This window comes from Manacus candei, unplaced genomic scaffold (genome assembly GCF_025592945.1).
Source record: "Manacus candei isolate 608988 ecotype Guabito, Panama unplaced genomic scaffold, ASM2559294v1 h1tg000017l, whole genome shotgun sequence".
In the NCBI taxonomy this organism is placed as follows: domain Eukaryota; kingdom Metazoa; phylum Chordata; class Aves; order Passeriformes; family Pipridae; genus Manacus; species Manacus candei.
In genome coordinates this window covers 12,664,590-12,683,076 of record NW_026138065.1, presented here as the reverse complement: position 1 = coordinate 12,683,076, position 18,487 = coordinate 12,664,590, and the positions used below count along the sequence as shown (strand labels likewise).

Here is an 18,487-nt window from a genome sequence, read left to right as displayed (position 1 = left end):
TCCCACTGTCCTATGTTAATGATAGATATCAAAATCCCCTCTCTGCTTTACCTATGAGCGTCAGTAATGTCCTTCCTACACTGCTCTGTTAATATGTGTCAGATTTCCATACATCATGGTAATAGATATTCCAATTTTAATCTTTCCACATGGTTCTCCAAGCAGATTTGGGTGCCAGTGTTGCAGCATGCCCTACAAGCAGTTCAGCTAAAAGAGGGACAAAGGAATTTAATCTCTCTAAAAGTCATACAAGGCATCTGAACATTCCAAAATAGAGCAGCAAAATAACTCACTTCCCACGGCTGAGAATAAATATTTGTTAGTTAATGTATAATTGTGTAACTAGGGCCTTTCCCAGTATTAGAAGGATATTTGAGGGGCATGCCTTTAGTTGATACATGCAGGTTTAATGATCTTGTCCCAAGTACTTGTAAAAGCCTAGTGTTGAGACAAGGCCAGAACTAAATAAGGCCTTCTTTATTAAGCAAGGCTGCTGTATTTGCACAGAACAGCAGAAGAAAGATGTTTCTGACAGTTCATTTATTGATCTGCCTTAGAGATTACTTATTTGTCATGTTTTAATAGCTCTGTGTCGATTATCGGTTCCTTTAGTCAAAATGGAAGTTGCATTGTCATCTGTTTATAATAGACACATACTGAAATAACATACAACACAGTTAACGTCAATTGGCAGGTTCTGGCCACTTCTGTTTAGTGAAAGCAGCACAGCTTCTTCAGCTCAGCTATGGAAAATGATGTTTTTGGTAGGGCAGAGGCAGGAGCCATGTGGTCTGTTGTAGACCTAGTACAATAATTTCAGCAAGGCAGCCCAAGCCTGTCCATATGCTTGTGACACAGTGGCAGTAATGCAAGACTGTAAGCTTCAGACTAATTTGAGACTTATCTTGGACAAGGGGGAGTGAAGGGGTGGGGGAACCTAGTTTCTGCAGGACACATCTCTGCACTCAGACACGGGCTGCGGTAATCAAATCTCTTACGAAAATTAAGGGCTTCAGGCTTCTTGGTATATTGCCAGGGCAACCTTTACTTGGACAAAATGCTACTGGCACCTCCTTCCCCTGTGAAAATTTCACCACAAAAGATGATGATGCAAATTGCTTTATAGGATCACAGACACACCTTTATTAACTCTGATTGCCACTGAATTGCAAAAGATTGGGGGTGAGAGTAGGGAGTGAAGCAAGCATAGAAGATGAAGCAGACCTAAGAGCCAGGCTCCCCAGCCTGGAGAATCTTTATTTTTGCAAGTATCCCCAGTCAGTGAGAGTTCTTGGCTGCTGAGATGAGTGAGCATTTGCAGATTTTGTCCCATTGTTTGCATACAATTCCTTGTTCCAAAGAAATCTTGCAAAAAAACACATGCAAGGAAAGCACTGAATTTTCTATCTTGACTAAAGCAATGCCATCTGCAGAGTTCACCCATCTGGATATTGATTTGATCTTAAAAAATAAATTAACTAGCCCATTTAGTTTTTATTTCCTCTTCCCCCCTTTTTTGCCTCTCTTTGGCAAAAGAAATAACTAATATTCAAAGGAAATGAGTTGTGAAACCTCTAACAGGCTGCTATAGTTATAGTTTCTATAACCCACATTGGCACTGGGGGCATTTGGCCTCAGATGGTCCTCTGGAATGAACAAAGAAGTTAGGGATGTTCACCTCTGTTTGGATGCCCTTAGAGAGCACCACATCCCTTTATCTTGATGGGGTCAGTGTTCTATTCCCCATATTCTTCTCTCTCTGTCCCTACCCAAATGCGTCAGAGATTTTTGCAGATGCACAGGTATAGTTAGGGGTTGTCTATTCTTATGCTCCCTGCCTTCTCTTAACTCTGCTTCCTGGCAGGCCTCTCCTACACCTCATTATTGGCACCATTGTGAGTCTGATCTGAGTTACCAGGACTTCCCCATGGAAGGAAGGAGGAGAGCAGCAATTTGAATACGCTCCCATTCACTCACTGCTGCCTCAGCTTCCCAGGACTTAGTTCCAGTTCTGAAACAGAATGATGAACAGAGCACTGCTGAGGTGCTGCGCAATACGAGGAAAACCTCCAGCATCTGACTTGTTTTACCACCTCAGTCATGGGTTATCTTGCAATTTACTGTGACCATACACATATACATCCCTGTAAAGTCACTGTCAAGAGCATGGTGGTCACCATGAGTCTTGCTGTTAACTGAAGCACTAGACCAGGTGGATTTTTTTCTGGTGTTCTAACTCAGTCATTTTTGTGCCAAGTTGCCTCCCTAGGTCACTGTGAGTGACCTGGATTTGCTTGCTACTTCTACACTGGGTTTTGGCATGTGAGAGGCACTCTTGGAAGGCAACAAACACTGAAATACAAGTTCCTCCAAACCCTCTTAATATCTCTCCTGCTGATGGTCTAGGAGGGTAGAAAGTATAAGTTAAAAGCTACTAACAGCTTGCAAGCCCTTCCCTTGCAGGACAGCTGTGGGTGTTAGGGCTTAGTCTTTGCTATCTTCTTTCCCAATTCCACACATGATGGAGGAGGGACCACAAAGGACCACATAACAGGCAAAGGGCCTGTGGAGGTAGACTCTTGTTTTCTTCCAAAACTCCTTTAAGCATAGAAGGAAGAGGCACATGCATAGAAACAGCGTGGGCCATGGACCTTCTCCATTCCAGGACACCAAGCACAAAAGCAACTAATATCTATAGAAAAAAAAATCTGAAAAATCCATACTCCTTTAACTGCTTGTAGCCAACTCTCTCACTTACTCAATCTTTTTTTTTTTTCCCAAGATAAGACCCAATCTCACCTCACAAGCTGTTGCTGCAGGGTTTGGAACAGGAAAACAGATGATAAGAATATGATCCTTTTCAATGTTTTTTGGGTGTATAGCTGTCTTCATTTGTTATCCACAAGGCTCTATTCACCCAGGAGGAAAAAAAAAAGCCATCAACCTCCCCTCTGCTTTTCCTCTGCCAAAATTAATGTGCTGACTTTGTTTCTATAAAGGGAAGAGAGGTAGGTGGGACCAGCTCTTCAGGCATGTTGACTAACAAAACGTGAGTGCTACACACCATGCATGGAAGGGAGCCTGATGTGGATTTGGGAGCTGCCCAGCCACACACAAGGTCCTTCATTGCTCAATCTGGCACACAGATATGGAGCTGTGTAACCTAGCTGGGAGACGGGGGAGACTAACAGCTCCTTGAATTCTCCCCTGTAATCTACCCCTATCACATTCAGGCAGTAACACTGGAGAAGGTATGCACTGCGGGCACTGCATGACACCAGATTGATAAAAGTTAATTTAAACAAATCTCAGAGCAATGTGCAGGCATTCATCCATATTACTAGATACAAATAAAATTTAACTCCTTCTTAATGACACAAAAATAAGACTTGACAGTGATGTTTTACATAACAAAATAACAGATTGTTGCATATTCACTGACTGTTACCATGGTGCTCAGCTATCCTTGAGCATACTGTCTAGAGCAGGAATGTGCTCTGGGTATCATGATGGTAAAACCCAGTCCAGGACTGACATCGTACAAGTTGGGGTTTTTTGAGGAGCTGTATGCTGAACTGCTTAGATCACTGACATGAATGTCAGTGTGAAGGACTGTCATAAAATGTTTGGCACGACCACTGAGGCCATGGTGGAGCAGAAAGAGAAGGCCAAAGTATTTCTTTTTAAAGTATTTTGAAGGAAAGCATGTTTCATCATCCAGTGACTTCTATGGATGGCTGAGGAACAAGGCAGTCAAGGAAATACATGCAGAAAAAATGTTGAAATACATAGGCTTCTTCCTGATGAAGACATTTCTCTTGAGCACTGCATGTATCTCAGTGCAAAACTGATGATCCAAATGCATATTTCTCGTTGAACTTATTACAGCCATTCCACACAGGTATTGTACTCATCACCAGTTATTCATTAAGCAACATGACTAACATCTGTCATGTGGTGTTTGTTCACTCATTATCTGCCTATGAGTGAAGAAGTCTGTTGCAGTGGTATGCAGATTGTTTTGGTAAAGGTTTTTATTATTTTTTAATATGATTTACTATGTGTTACTCTACATTCAGGGCATAAAATTGCTTTGTGTAAATACTTAAGCCAAAAGGTATGAACAATCCCATGGAGAATTTTTTAACTTTCTACAAATGTCTCATATAAAATTCTGCATCATCTGCAGACCAGCCTTACCCTATCTGTGCAGACTGGACTGCACCAAAGAAGCCAAACGGCTTAAGGTAGTCACGATAGTACACTCCTGAACTTAGTTCAACCTTCCATGGCTAGATGTATAACACTTGAAGGCAATGCTGAGGTGTCCAAATTTCAGCAGATAAAAAAAAGATGCAGAGTTGACAGGCACTGAAAACAGTCATCAACCAGGCAAAACCAGACTCCTAAGTGAAAAATGGTAGAGGCTTGAAGAGAGGCTCATAGTTCATACTCAGTACAACCTGCGGTCTCTGCCACTACATGACAGGTTTGCTTTACCCAAATAATGTCTTTTAGTTGCTCCATCTAAAACATATTCTGACATTTATTAATTCATTTCAGGCTGTTCTAGGAAACATCTGTACAGCAAATGTGTCTTAGACATACATCTTGGATGATAGAGATTTCCTTTTGGACTGGACAGCCTGAAATAACGACCTATGCAAACAGTATAAATGATTGATACTTGTGGTATTGCTCACCACAGTGCTATCTGCTGGTTCTCCCTTGATTTTTAATGAGATTTAAAAGCCTGTGAGTGAATAACCCCAGCCTATTCATTAACTTAGCCTAGCATGAAAAGCTGTGGGGCCTATGTGGCAGGTGCTGTGGGTTAACAATAGGGTACTGTTTAATCCAAGGGAAATAAAGAGGAGAAAAGGGCCATGAATAAAAGGATATGGGATCTTTTATGAGGTCAGGAGAAGCATTTTGGATCAGGAGGTGCAAAGACAGGCTAGCTACAGAAAACATTCCTTCTTGCCACACTCCTTTGGCCAGCAGCATGAAATTATACCTTGCAATTTGTTCTGCAAAAGACAACAGAATCAAAGTGAAATATCTAAATGCAAGAAGTTTACTGATACTCAGTGGATCACCCCTACTTGTAAGACTAGTTGATTATGGTTCCTTGGGGAACAAACTATTCTTCTGGATATTGTTCCTTACCAGGCTCATCTCTTTGAAACTCAGGGAAACACAAGGAGAGAGTCTAACAAGTGCAATAGCATTTCAACACAGGGAAAAATGATATGTGATTTACAGGTCTGTTTGTTTTTAAACACTGACTCAGCTAACTGAGAGCACTAATTATGCAATCAGTGATTGGGAGGTTAGAGTGGAAAGCAGAAACGTTGAATCAAAATTGCAAACAAACTTTCTATAAAATGCCTGAAAGTGTTTTTGCTTGTCTGTGCTCTATAACTGCAGTGGGTTCAGGGTCATTCGTGTTATTCCTTGTGCCTTTAAGATACTGTTTCAATGTATAAATGTGCCTTTAGAGACCTTAAGACAGATGGAGAAGAGTACAGTTTCAAAATATAATCAAATACCCTCTCATTACGAAGCACAGATGTTCAGGGTCAGGAACACACAAGTGTAGTATTGCTGTATCGTGTCAGGCTACCGATGCTGCTGTTGGACTAACCTAATCATTTGCAGGTGACTCAGAAGAAGGTGCAAGAGCACGAAAAGGAAAATTGTATCATAGTTTGCCTACTGAAAGAGTTCTTCAACACTTTCAGTCACTTGCCATAAGTATTTATATACCTTAGGATTTTGAACTTTACTTTTAAATTAGTGAGTGAAGCAATGATGGATGCTCACATTATTATGTGGCCAATGGCTTTTCAAATTTTGCAAAGGTCTTGGGCCAAGTGATAACATGTGGGAATAATTTTCATGGGGTAATTGTGCATCATGAGGTTCTTCTTTTCCTTTAAATTCAAAGTTCTGCCTTACAACTTCATGAAGCATCCCCCATTTTTGCCTTAATAAAAAAAGGTTAGTGTAGTTTCCTTATGACACTATTTTCTATTTGTTTCCTTTCCCTTTCCCATTCTCCTCCCTTCCCCCTCCTCCCATTTCAACTACATCTGCAGGAGAAATTTCAGCTGGCCTTTTGGATTGTGTACTCCAACTGATGTACCTCTACAACCCAAAATCAGTGTTGATGCAACTGATATGAACGACTCTATTTCTTGACTGTTTACTTCCTGTTGGGGGGGCTAGAAAAGTAATAAAACAAGTTACTTGCACAAAAACAGTGTTTGTAAGATGATCCATGTAAGATGAACTGTGTCTGCCCCAGAAGCACTTTGCCAGGGTGCATGACACATTGCTATATCCTCTCCCTGTCCCATTCAACCCCATTTCCAGCCCTATTCATTTAAAGCAGTCGGGCTGCCTTCCTCCTGCCTGGAAGTGTGAACACGGAGTAGCGTGGGCTGCTTTACAAACAGGGAGAGCTTCAGCCTGGAAGGGGTTTTGACCATCTCATGGAAAATTACTACCCGCTACCTCTCCCTCACTCCCAAACACACAGAGAGCATGCACAGGAACATTTATTAAAGGTACAAAATGCACGAAGAAGGGAGATGCAGTGTCTGCTCTGAAGAATCTGTAATGCACACGTCTGGACGACGTCTCAGGGGAGGGGTGAAACCTGCCGACAGACTTCTTATTTTCTCCTCAGATCTCCTGCTCACCTTTCCCCCCGCTTCCACGCATCCGGGAAAGCCACAGCCCTCGTTTCACAGCCTGCCGGCGTCGAAAACGAGAAATTACGCTGAACCTGCCAGCACGAGGGAAAAAGCAAAATAAAACTGAGCGACGCTACCCCTTCTTCCCCTAACTAAAGGGAGAACACGGAGGGCAACGCAGGGCTCCGGGCGCAGGGCTCAGCCATGCTCTGGGGGCACATGGCCGGGGCCAGGCTTGCCTCTCGGCCCCCACACGGGCTCCCGGCGGCCGTGCGGGCAGGGCGGGAAGCGGGGAGGTCGCGGCTCCGCTCCCCTTCCCCTGGGCGGCCCCTGGAGGGCGGGCGCTGGCCCGACCCCACTGCCGCTCTCCCGCTCCGCGGGGCCGCCCGTCCCTCGCCACGAGCCGGCTCCGGGAGTGCCCGGGGCGCCCCGCCGGCCTTTCCCCCGGCGGCGGCCCCGCATGCGCGGGCGGGAGGGGAGAGGAAGCGGGAGAGCACCAGATTCAAATCGCTGCTGAGGGAGGGAGGGAGGGGAGAGAACTGGGGGAAGGAGACAGCCGGGGGGAGTGGAGCGAAGCGGAGGCGGGAGGAGAAGAGAGTGGGAGGGGAGTGTGGAAGACTAAGGGAACGCGGTAGAAGCCGGGAGAGGAGGCACGGCGGACAGCGCGGGCAGGCAGAGCTGTCAGGGGAAGGACAGTGCTGCTTCGGGCACCCACGGCCGCAGTGCGGGGCAGCCGCCCCGGCCCGCCCGTCCGCCGCGCTCCGCCCGCCCGCCCTCCGTCCCTCCCGTTGGCACCATGGTGGACAGGGGCCCCTTGCTGACCTCGGCCATCATCTTCTACCTGTCCATCGGGGCCGCGATCTTCGAGGTGCTGGAGGAGCCCCACTGGCGCTCGGCTACCGACGACTACAAGCGGCAGAAGACGGAGCTGCTCAAGCAGTTCCCTTGCCTGGGCCAGGAGGGGCTGGACAAGATCCTGCAGGTACAGCGGGTGCCGCCGGGGCGGGAGCCGGGCCCAGGGCTGGGGGTGCCGGGCGGCGACAGCAGCAGGTGCTGCCGGGCGACCCGGAGCGGAAAATCCCGCGCCCGCGGGCGGGCAGGGAAATCAGCCGGGTCCCGGCAGAGCCCGACCGCGTCTGTGCCTTCACAAAGCCCGGTGTCGAAAAACTGTCCCTCGAGCGGGAGCGTAGGAAAACTTCTTGATCGTTCCTAACTTCTTAATGAAAGAGCCAATAAATGGGTCTGCGTTTCCTCCCCTGTGCCCCCGAGTGCTGAAGGAGCAGAGGGTTGTTTTCGGAGCTGGCCGGCCGGCCCGGGGTGCCCGCCCGGAGCGCGCTCCCGCCAGCCTGCCCGCCGCTCAACCCGCGCCCGTGAATGCGGCTCTTGTTGTAGCACCCGGGGTGGTTCCTTCTGCCTCAATGGATGGTGTGTTGCGGGGAAGGGAAGGTGAAGCCATGTGTCTCGATCCTCTTATGTTTGGTCTGATTTCCTTCTCCTTCTTTTCTTCTTTTTTTTTTTTTTTTTTTTCCCCCTTCCCTTACTTAAATGCTGAAGAGCTGCCTGTGGGTCCCGGAGGTCAGTCGGGGTAACTGGGGGAAAGAGTGCAGGGCTCGCACGGAGGGATGCTCGCAACTCTTGCGCTCATACACTTTCTGAGACTGACTTCTTTCTAACTCGTGAGGAGTTGATAATTGTCCTATCTCGCTCACCTGGCAGAATGTCTCTTCAAAACTAATTATTAATCGATAGCGTGTATAAATTCCGAGAGCAATATAAACTTGATTAGTGCCTTTTTATGGATATAGTATCTATTAAAACGTGGTGGCAAGCAAAGGTGAACCATGTAAAACAAGCTGCCCGGATATGTGGGGCTCCACTGGTGAGAATGAATCATTTATTTCAGAAATGTTTATACCGAGTAAATCTTCTGCTCATTGTGTTTTAGATTGTTTTTAAAAATTATTTTATTTTCAAATCCACTAAAAGTCTGTTAAAATGCTAAAATACGAAAGAATTCGAAAGTTGCTCATTAGTTCTCTTGGTGTAATAGATACAGCGTAAGCTTAGAAGAGTATGGGCTCCTGATCCTACAAGTTTGTGGTTTAAGTTCTCTTTCTTCAGTTGGTGGCTGCCTTCTGTCTGCTTCAGATAGCAGAGCTTTCTGGTGGTTGTGTCCTTATTGTTACCATCTTAGGACCCTGTTAAGTGTGTATTTGTGGTATAAAGTGGAACAGGTGGATGGAGGCTTGAAACTATTAGGGGATGTTAGAAAATGAAAGATGTACTATTCATTTTGAGTATGCTTTTGCTGTTCTGGAATCTTAATGAAATCTTACTCCAGGTTATACCTCAAACCTGTTTTAAAGTCCTCAAGAGAAAAACCTCATTTGGATTGGATGTGCATGAAGGCTGACATGCTTAACTTGCTGCAGACATAATGAAAAAATCTATGTTCTGCCTCAGTTTAGGAGGAAATTCATGTTGGTATGAGGGAATCATAAGTTCTTTTTTTTTTTTTTTTCCATGATCCCTATCATAATTAATCCTGAAGTGGAAGAAAGATTCTTCTTAAAGTACAAGATGACAATGAAAAAATGTTGAGGGCCTTCCCTCTTCAGTACATGTTAGCTCCTGGTGATAGTCTCATATTCATGTGGTTTGAGTTTTGCCTCTGTACTACTTCCAATCATATCCTGCTTTCCATGTCCAGTCTTGCTGGTCTGATCCCTCATAGATATTCTGTTGTTGTCCTAACCTCAATTTAGCTAAAATGTAAGTCTTACTTTGCCTTTATTTCACTCTTACTGGTTACTGGAAACTTAACTGCCTGCTTTCTTTCAGAGTTGTAGTTTTGCTCCTGTTCTTATTCAACTTCTATTTGAGAAGTGATGGGAAGGGGTGGAGTGGCATTTCTGACAGAGAAAAATGGCGTGGTGAAATCTAACCTAGCTGAAGCTAACTGTGATGGGAGAAATCATGTAAGGGCATCAGGATTCTGTCCTGAGTAAGCTGTAAAGCATATCAGAAATAGTCTTTATCCTTTCTCAGCCACTATCAATGCTGCTTCCGTTGGGTTCTGCTGAATCTTTAAAACATTACTAATGTCTGTGCTCTTTCACAAATCCTGATCATTCTCATATTAAATCTTCAAATTTATTCTCTTGTGATGAATCCAGAATGTTGTTGATTTGAAAATGGTCATTTAATACCCTGTCTCCACTTCTGTCTTGTTCTTCTGAGCCTCTTCCTCTAGCCTCTTCCATGAATTCCCTGAATTTGTTGTTGGGATTTTGCATGGTTTAACTAATTTTCTATGCTGTTGTGCCCTTTTTTTTTTTTTTTTACAAGTGGCTTCATCTTGGAGCGTTTTCTTTCACTTCTTTCACTCTGCTTTTGGTTTCTACTGACACACATGTCACTCTACAGAGCCACATTGAGCTTTGCTGTTATTTCACTGATGTTCTTTTCAATATCCCCATTTAAGACACACTGGATAAATTTCTTCAATAAATATCACCAATTTTTTTTAGAATTTTAAATGGTTGTTAGTAAAATGCAAGGATGCCAAGGAATGTTCAAGTTGAACTCACAATACCAATTTTGTTTCCAGAAGCAGCCTGAAAGGTGACAAGGACTGACTTATTCAGAGACTGGTCTCTCTGCTGCCCTTGTTCTCCACCCAGGTTAGCTTAGTGTTCCTTTGAGCCTAATTTTAGCTGTAAGTGCAATGGAAACTCTGTGTGGAATGACTACAAAACTAGACCTGTATGGTTAATCTGAAGTACTTTAAAAGAGAAGTAAATCATCAGCAAAGATTCTCAACTCACATACAGACTAGTATCTATCTCTATACCAACAGTTCAAGTGATTACAAAGTGAGCTGTATGTGGTGAAACACTTTCTAAAGTTTGTATTCTATAATAAAAATTTCACAATGTATTACAGTAGAAATACACTACAATAAATGTTTGCTGAAATGTGTTATCAGGCTTTCAGAAATCTACAAGCAGAGTATTGTAGGATATGCTAAAAAGAAAGCCTTTTTCCCCAATCCTGAGAAATGCCTAAAAATAAAATTGTTTAAAAACAGCTTTTAGGAATCTCTTGTAGGAAGAACCCATCTGCTTTTAATTGTCGTGAGTACCATATTACTTACCATAACTAGAAGAGGTAAAGAAAGTACTTAAACAGTCTTAGAGCAATGCTATGTAGACCCTGATTTTAAAGGTGACTCACTCTGGGCAGTGTGTAGGCTGGTTGCTGCCTGCCCATGTTCTTCTGGGTAAAGCTGATTGATCAAATGAGAAAATGTGGCTGAGATGCTTCACATGGCAATTTATTTAAGCCTCCAAAGACACTCAAGCACAACTGTGTATTGACACAAGGAACTGTGTAATCTCTCCTCACCATGTACAATTACTTTGGAAAAGAAACGTCTCATACCTCTGGAATATCTGCAAAAGTTAACATTTTTAATATGGATATTATGGCACCATATTTATTGTCATTGTAGAATCTTAAAAGTAGTGTAATGCCTTTGTTGATAAAAGTCTATGGCTTGTCGTTGCCATTTGTGTCAGTGGCCCTGAGTCCTGGGACTCTTTAGGAAGGGGGGGACAAAGCAGAGATCCACAGTGATGGCACCTTTGCTTACCCTGCTGTAGGATTAAGTTTTGGAGACCGAAGAAAATGTAAGGCGATTCAGTCATTTCCCTCTTCTCCAGCTCCTTACTTTTACTCTTTATTGCTCCATCTTGATTGTGAAACATCAGCTTAATGATAAAGGAGCTATTCATGCAAGGAGGTGCCCTCTCGACCCTCATGTCAGTATTCACATGAGCAAAGGTTTGCCAACCCTGGGCCACGTCTTATTTACCAGGAAATCTTTTACTGGCCTGCTATGGTCATCAAAAAACTAAATGCTTCCCATTGATAAACATCAAGGCTGGTGAAAAGAAAGGGAAAAATTTGAAGATGAGTGAAAATGGTTACTTTCAAAACAGCAATAAAATGAAAAGAGAAACTGCTGGTTCTCTTTAGGGTAAACAGGCAAACATACTGAGTACGAGAACAAATAGTTGAGGTCTTTATTTGAAAAGGATACAAGACTCTAAACAGGCCTGAGAGAACTTTAAAAACCTAAATGTTTAGTCCTAAAGGCCAATGCTGTGAACAAACATTTGGAAGACTTTTAAGGATAGCTGCTGCTGGGATATACATGGCACATGGTTCACGTTAAAGGAAGTAACAGTTAAGTGGATTAATAATAGTTTCTCCCCTCTGTTTTTGAAAACCAAATTGTCCTATCCATTCACAAGTACCTTCAGGTACATTTACAGGATTTTGGTTTGTGTTTGAGTATGCTGAAGATTGCTTCTAGATTGGTATATTCTTGGAACTTGCTTGTTTTATTATGAAAATAATAATCTCTGATTTTATTTTATTTTATGAAAAATAGTCTCTGATTCTGAACATTGTTTTCCTCCTTGCTTTACTTTCAAGCTTCTACCTCAAGGTTTAAATCTGTGTGCAGTACTCTTGAGAGTGTCTGCAAAGTGTAGTTTTCTTAAAAACTTGAACTATGTTTTAAATGCTCTTTGTTAGCCCAAATTTCAATACAGATGATGGCTTTTGCTTACACTTTGTATAGTGATTTTTTTCAATGTAAAGCTTATAGGGGCATATTTTTTGTAATCCCTCCCTTCCTCTGTTCGTCAGGAGATGCATAAATGAGATTCTAGACTTGGAATTTATTGGTTTGATCTCTAGCTTCCCGATCCTTTCCATGGAGGGTATTGATTGTGGGGTAGATAAATAGGGGACTGAATTCATTAGCTGGAATGCCAGTTGACTTCCCCCTTTCAAGACTAAGCTGTTTTTGTAGGCTGAACAAAGTAAAGCTGAGCATCTGTCAGATAAGGACAAGTGACTGCCAATGAAGTATCTTAAACTGCAAAGTTGTTAACAACTACATCTAATAGCTCTCATATAAAAACTTGACAGTGTAAGTTAAAGCTTATGCCTGAGAAATAGCTATTGCTAGATTTTTCGAATTTATAACTTGAATTATGCATCCTCTAAGGTAAGCAGGGATGAACTGATATTAAAAGGTAGGACCACTGTCCACAGCCGACTAAGTTGTCTCAGAGTATGAGTTATGGATGTTGCCACTGCAGCATTAGGAGAAAAAAACTGAGGACAGGCAGCACAGAATCCCAGAATAAATTAGGCTGGAAAAGACTTTTGAGATCAAGTCCAGCATTTGACCAAACACCACCATGTCAATCAGACCATGACACTAAGTGCCATATGCTGTCATTTCTTGAATGTCTTCAGGGATGGTGACTGCACCGCCTCCCTGGGCAGTCCTTTTCAATGCTTAACAACCCTTTCTGTGAAGAAATTCCTCCTGATGTCCAACTGCATTATCCCACAGCTTTTCTCTGTGCGTTTCTACACGTAAAATCATATGTAAGCAGGCATGCTTTTCTGTTGTGTTTTCTTTTTTATTTTTTCCCTGTTTAACTATTAAATTGTTTGAACTTTCTTGAAAGATAGTTAAACAAAGCTGATAGTGCATGCACTGCAACTCTCTCTGCTGATGGAGCAATAGTAATCGATCAGAAGTTATCATTTTCCTGCTATGGGGCTTTTCCTTTTTGCTGTTATAGACTTAATCCTTGAGTGTTTCTAGTATGTTGTCCTTCTGTTACCTTAGAACTGAATGTTTGTGTTACCTTACATGTTGAGTTCTGCTGCTAGGTGTGTTTTTTGGCATGCAAGCAGATTTGTCAGTTATCAAGAGCTTGTTGTCCTAAAATATCTTGGAACCCCTGCTTTGGTTTGTACTGTATATGTGGTTATTGCAAGATACCTTCTGTAGCCAGTGAAGGTACAGTGTAATGATGACTTTGTATAGATTTCCTTTTTTTAAACAAATTGCTGTTTGTGCTATTAATACTAATTAAACATAATTAGTTGTTTTGCTTTTCTTTCAATGCTGTTGACTTTCAGAAGAATTGTATTCCTTGCTGCTACTGCAAGTAGATGTCAACATAGTAACATACAACCAGAAGCAAGCTGAGGACAAGTGGCAGTCAATAATCTGATCAGCTGGGGAACAAAGGAGAATGCTTTTGCACTTTGGTGCTATGGACCTGTTGATGATAGTGCCTGTGATTCGCAGGGGTTTTATTTTGTCCTGGCTTCTGTGAGACCCCTAAAAATGTAGTTAAATTTCTTCAGGGAGTATGTCTTTAGGTTTTGTTCAGTCCAACATGAGTACATGCCATAAACTGAGTCTGCTCTGTAATATGTAACAGCATGTGGTAACAGGACAGCTGGAAGAATTGCATTCTTCAGTTAAATTAAAAGGCCACTGTGGTCACACCTGAAGCATCTGTGGTGCTACAGACATCCTTAGAAGAGCCACACTTAAAGGCAGATTGAACCTTTAAAATTTAGCATGCAAGATGCACTCTGCATTTTTACTAGCTCTGTCTCCTGAAGAGATGGTTTAGGCTTGAGGGTATAATTTTGTCTTATTTTATTTCCTGTCTTCGTTCTGATTAAGATCCCTCATCAGCATTGCTGATTCGAGTATTACTAGATCTTTTCTTTAAAGCACCAGGGAACTTCAGGCTGGTTGTTTGTTTCCTGTGTATGGTGGTGTTATTTTATCATATTTATATAAGAGTTCTTAGATTTTGCTGTGTTAGTTATGTACTTACCAATATTTGAATTGTAGGCAGGAGAGATCCCTCCTAGGCATGCCTTGCCCTCGTAGCTCTACTTACAGTCAAATCAGTAAGGAAGTTATTTCTTTTTCTTTTTTTCCCCTGCATTGTGTTGTGTGAACTCGAGCGGATCACAGGCACTCTTAGGTGCAAAATAGCTTCTGAAATGTTTTAAAATCAAACCTTATACTCTGTTTTCTTAAAAGAAAGAAATGTAAGTGATAAAAAGGGAGTAGGAAATTAATAATAGGTTGTGTATCATAGCCTCTGTACCCTCTATTGAATCTGAAATTAATTTTCTTTTCTAACCACATGTGCATGTGTAGCGTTTCTTATGACGGGTCTATTTTTTCAACCCCTGTTGTGGGATCAGTAATGCTATAAAGTGGCTGATCTGTAGCAATATTTCTGCCTTAATGAAAAGGTAGACACGGATTGTGATTGAGCAAACTGGTAAATACTAAATTGACTTTGTTCTGTGCCGGCATCTTGCAAATATTGTGTAAGCAGGTTCCAACTGCTGAGAAACAAAACTATGTGCCTCTTTGAAGTTGCAACAGGTGTCAAAATGTCCCAGTTGCACCTATCACAGGTCTCTGAACTCTGGTCCTTTTTAACAACAAAGATGACAGTTAACATTCATTTGGACTGCAAAGTAAATCATAAGATTGTCAAAACTGACAGTGAGTGATAGCTAATGGAACTTGAAGATAATTCTGCAAAGCGTTGTGAAGGTTTTGAGGTGGAAAGCACAGATATGATACAGTATTTTTGGTGGCTTGGCTAACCCATCACATTAATCAGGGATGACTTCGCTGTGTGACCTCCGAATGCTTGTATTGCTGCTCCTCTTTGCTACTCTCAACCCACTCCAAAGGAGTAAAAAAAGCTTTGAAGAATCATGTGTGATCCCTTGCTAGAGAAACAGCAGCTTAAGTATTTTAGTTCTCACCTGTGAGAGGAGTAAGGTTGATGAGTCTCCTCCAGATACCTTAGAAACAGGAGAGGTGTTTGGAGCCAAACAACTGTGTAAAGAGAAGGGTCCAGCCAAGCTTACTGGTTATACTGACTTCTCCCTTGGCTTCTCATGCATTAGTCTGGCTGGAATTTTCAACCTACCACATACTCAACTGTTACAGTTGCTGTTAACTAGCTTCAGACTGTAATGCAAATATGTTAAAATCAGGTTAGAGAGTTGACCTATGATAATTTGCCACTTAAGTTACAATTTCAACCTTCTGGCCTGTCTAAGTAGTGTGTATGTGACTGCAGAATGATAGAAGGCAGTTCCTTAATCAACAATTGCCTTGTTGGCACAAAGGTTTTTTAAGGGCATTGGAGTTTATGCTTCACTCTTTCTTATTTCTGTTGGTGCACTCTGAAAGCTTTTCACCTGTGTCATTAATAATTTGCCCTTTTAAAATAATACTTGCATGTTTCTGATTTTTTTTTTATTTTTTTACAGCTTTTGGGGTGGAAGGCAGGAAAGGGAGAGGAAGAGTGAAAACCTTTGAAGTTGATGCTATTGTAGCAGTAAACCCAGTCAGTTTTATTGTGTCTCTACATTATTTGTTGCAGTAATGCTAGATTTTCAGGTAGCGTCTTAACTGGAGTGTGACTGTAAGATAATTGCACTTTTCATGAAGTTGCTGCAAAGTGTGCAAGGTCCTAAAGCTCTCAACTTGATTAATGAAATGAGCATAGATGTCTTTGTCTTAAATGGAAGCAAAATATAGTTCCCATTTTGAGAGTACCTCGGATTTATTTGCATGTGTTTTAATAATGCTTGTTCGGCTCTGCTACCATTAGACAGTTGGTTATTTGGACAGACATCCTCACAGCTGGCTGCTTCTTGTTTCCTAGTGGAGAAACACTGCAATAAAATAGTTTCACACCAGACATTGACTAGGTGCTTTCAGATGAATTTTGTGCATCTTAGGAAAACCGTCTCACTTATTTGATGTAACTGCAGCTTTCCTGTGGTTTTGATGACTCCCTTAGCATCTTGTATGCTGAGCAGCTTTTTAAGCTTGAGGGTTCTCTACTTAGAAATGTGCAAGTGCTTTCTCTGTCTCAGCTTCTGAGAAGGTAATAGATGCCGGCTGAACAGTCAGAGAAGTCAGTTGCAGGAAATCCGGGCTAGGAAGGAAAAGTGTAACAAACAGAAGGCAGCAACTATAGTGCTTTTGCCAGCTGATCCCTCTTCCCTTTAATGCAGTGGCAAGAAGATGACAAAGTGGTTTGACTTTCATATGTCCTCAGGGATGGGACAGTTGAGAAGTGACAGGGCAAGAATTTGTTAATTACCTGCCACACTGTACACTGCTCTTTGCCTTCAGCTTGTCTCGTGCTGTTGTTCAGAGGAGACCGTATGGGAAATTTCACAAATATGGAAGTGTGCACGGTCTTAATGTTGAAAGATTTTTCAGTTGACTAAGCTTACTTTTTCACTTATTCAAAACCCTTTTTACAGGATATACACAATTACTTGTTCACTGTTGGGTTTTGACCAGGAACTAAATGTGGTACGGGATGGAAAAGACTACTGAAGAATTATTGAAGAAGTCTCTGCTCTGCTGTCTGTTGGTTGTTGGTTGGAAGCTCTTTTGGGAAGAAAGCCCATTTTGTGTACTTAGTAGTATAGTGCTGAGTGTATTAAAATAGCAGAAGATTGTGTTCCAGTGGGCATGGTTGTGTGAGTGGTTTTTATGTTATACTATTCCTGCAGAAATGTGGTTTGTATGCTGACACAACTGTGTTTAAGAAATTTTTCAACATTTCTTAATTAATTAAAATGTTTAAATTCATAGCCAGTTTGTAGCAGCAAACTAATGCTACTGCCAGTCTAATTCACTCCCCCAGAAGAAAAAACAAGATAGACTAGGCAAGCTATACTATTGCAGGTCTGAGAGTGTGTAGATCAGACAGTTTCCTAGCGCACTTATCTTAGCTACTGATCGCACTTATTTCTAACCTGCAGTAACTGTTTCTCTGTTTGAAAACAATTGTTCAGAGCAGCCTCCACTCTTTCCCCAGTCTTCCTCAAAGATCACTCAAGTTAATCTGGTGTTGAAGAGATTTATAGTAAGGAACAAAACATTTTGTTTCAGGTTAAACCCTGAATAAAGCTGAATACATAGTAACAGAAATCTCAATGCAAATAGCGTTTCTGTGGCAGATTTTTCCCTCTTGTTACACCTCTTAACATAAACCCATCACCTTGCTTTTCATACAAAGCATCCTGTACATATTGACATTGGAAGCCTGCCTTGCCTTGCCTCACCTCCTCCTCCTGCTGCCTGATGGAACGGTACAGGGAAAGAGACTAAGTGTGGTTGAGGATCTCTAAAGTTTTTGGTTGATCCTGGAAACCTTGTTGTTTGTTTGGTTTAACAATATGAGTTAATAAAGGTACTACCTTAAAGAGTTAATAGCCAACAGTGTGTCTTTTTCTTGATCCTGTTCTGTAGTTCAAAATTCTACTTGATTAAAAATGTTGTTACAAGTAGTACTCTGTTCCACCCAAGTCTGATCACTTTCATTTTTTTGATTTAATGCTGTTGGGACAAATAAGATTTTTATTTGAGCATATGTAAGCTCATTGGACTGTCAGATAAGTAATAGTTGTTTCACCAGGACCTGCTTTTTTTTTTTTTTTTTTTTTACTTTTTTTCCCTTAAGATAGGTTGTTAAATAGGAAATGAAATGTGTGATTCTACTAGCACACTTTGGCAGCAGCTTCTAGCTTGTCTTCAGAGGAGCAAGACCTTTAAAATCCAGGGCAAAAGTGCTTGTGAAACCAAGAGTCTACAACATTTCCTAATGCCTAAGAAACAAACAGTTTTTAGATTGTTCTAAAACAGTGACTTTCTGTAAATTTCTTAATCTGGAGCGTATTTTAATGCATGACTATAAATGGGAGAGAGTGCAGTATGCTTCTTAATGCAATGTTACTTTATGCTGCTATTCATTCACTGAGTTGAAAAGCTTATTTGGGCCTCTGTAAGCAAAGCTGTCAAGCTTGGATCACCTGTGTTTTGACTTGTCCTA

The 18,487-nt window shown here is 41.8% G+C and overlaps 1 protein-coding gene and 1 long non-coding RNA gene across 3 annotated transcripts in view; one reads left to right on the top strand and one right to left on the bottom strand.

Annotated features, from left to right (window-relative positions):
• Nucleotides 1–1,620: 1,620 nt before the first annotated feature.
• LOC127469307 (uncharacterized) lies at nucleotides 1,621–7,647 on the bottom strand. The gene is made up of 3 exons (XR_007903927.1): nucleotides 7,524–7,647; nucleotides 2,800–6,793; nucleotides 1,621–2,011 (listed from the first exon to the last, which is right to left on the bottom strand). It is a non-coding gene; the product is annotated as an uncharacterized LOC127469307 (long non-coding RNA).
• The window catches only part of KCNK5 (potassium two pore domain channel subfamily K member 5), a 35,270-nt gene continuing 24,020 nt past the window's right edge, over nucleotides 7,238–18,487 (top strand). The window contains exon 1 of one of the 2 annotated variants that reach the window (XM_051783447.1): nucleotides 7,238–7,683. In XM_051783447.1, the coding sequence (XP_051639407.1) occupies nucleotides 7,498–7,683 (186 nt within the window). In that variant the 5' untranslated portion in view covers nucleotides 7,238–7,497. Of the gene's footprint in view, nucleotides 8,581–18,487 lie in introns of both variants that reach the window. The other variant, XM_051783448.1, reaches the window with a different exon arrangement.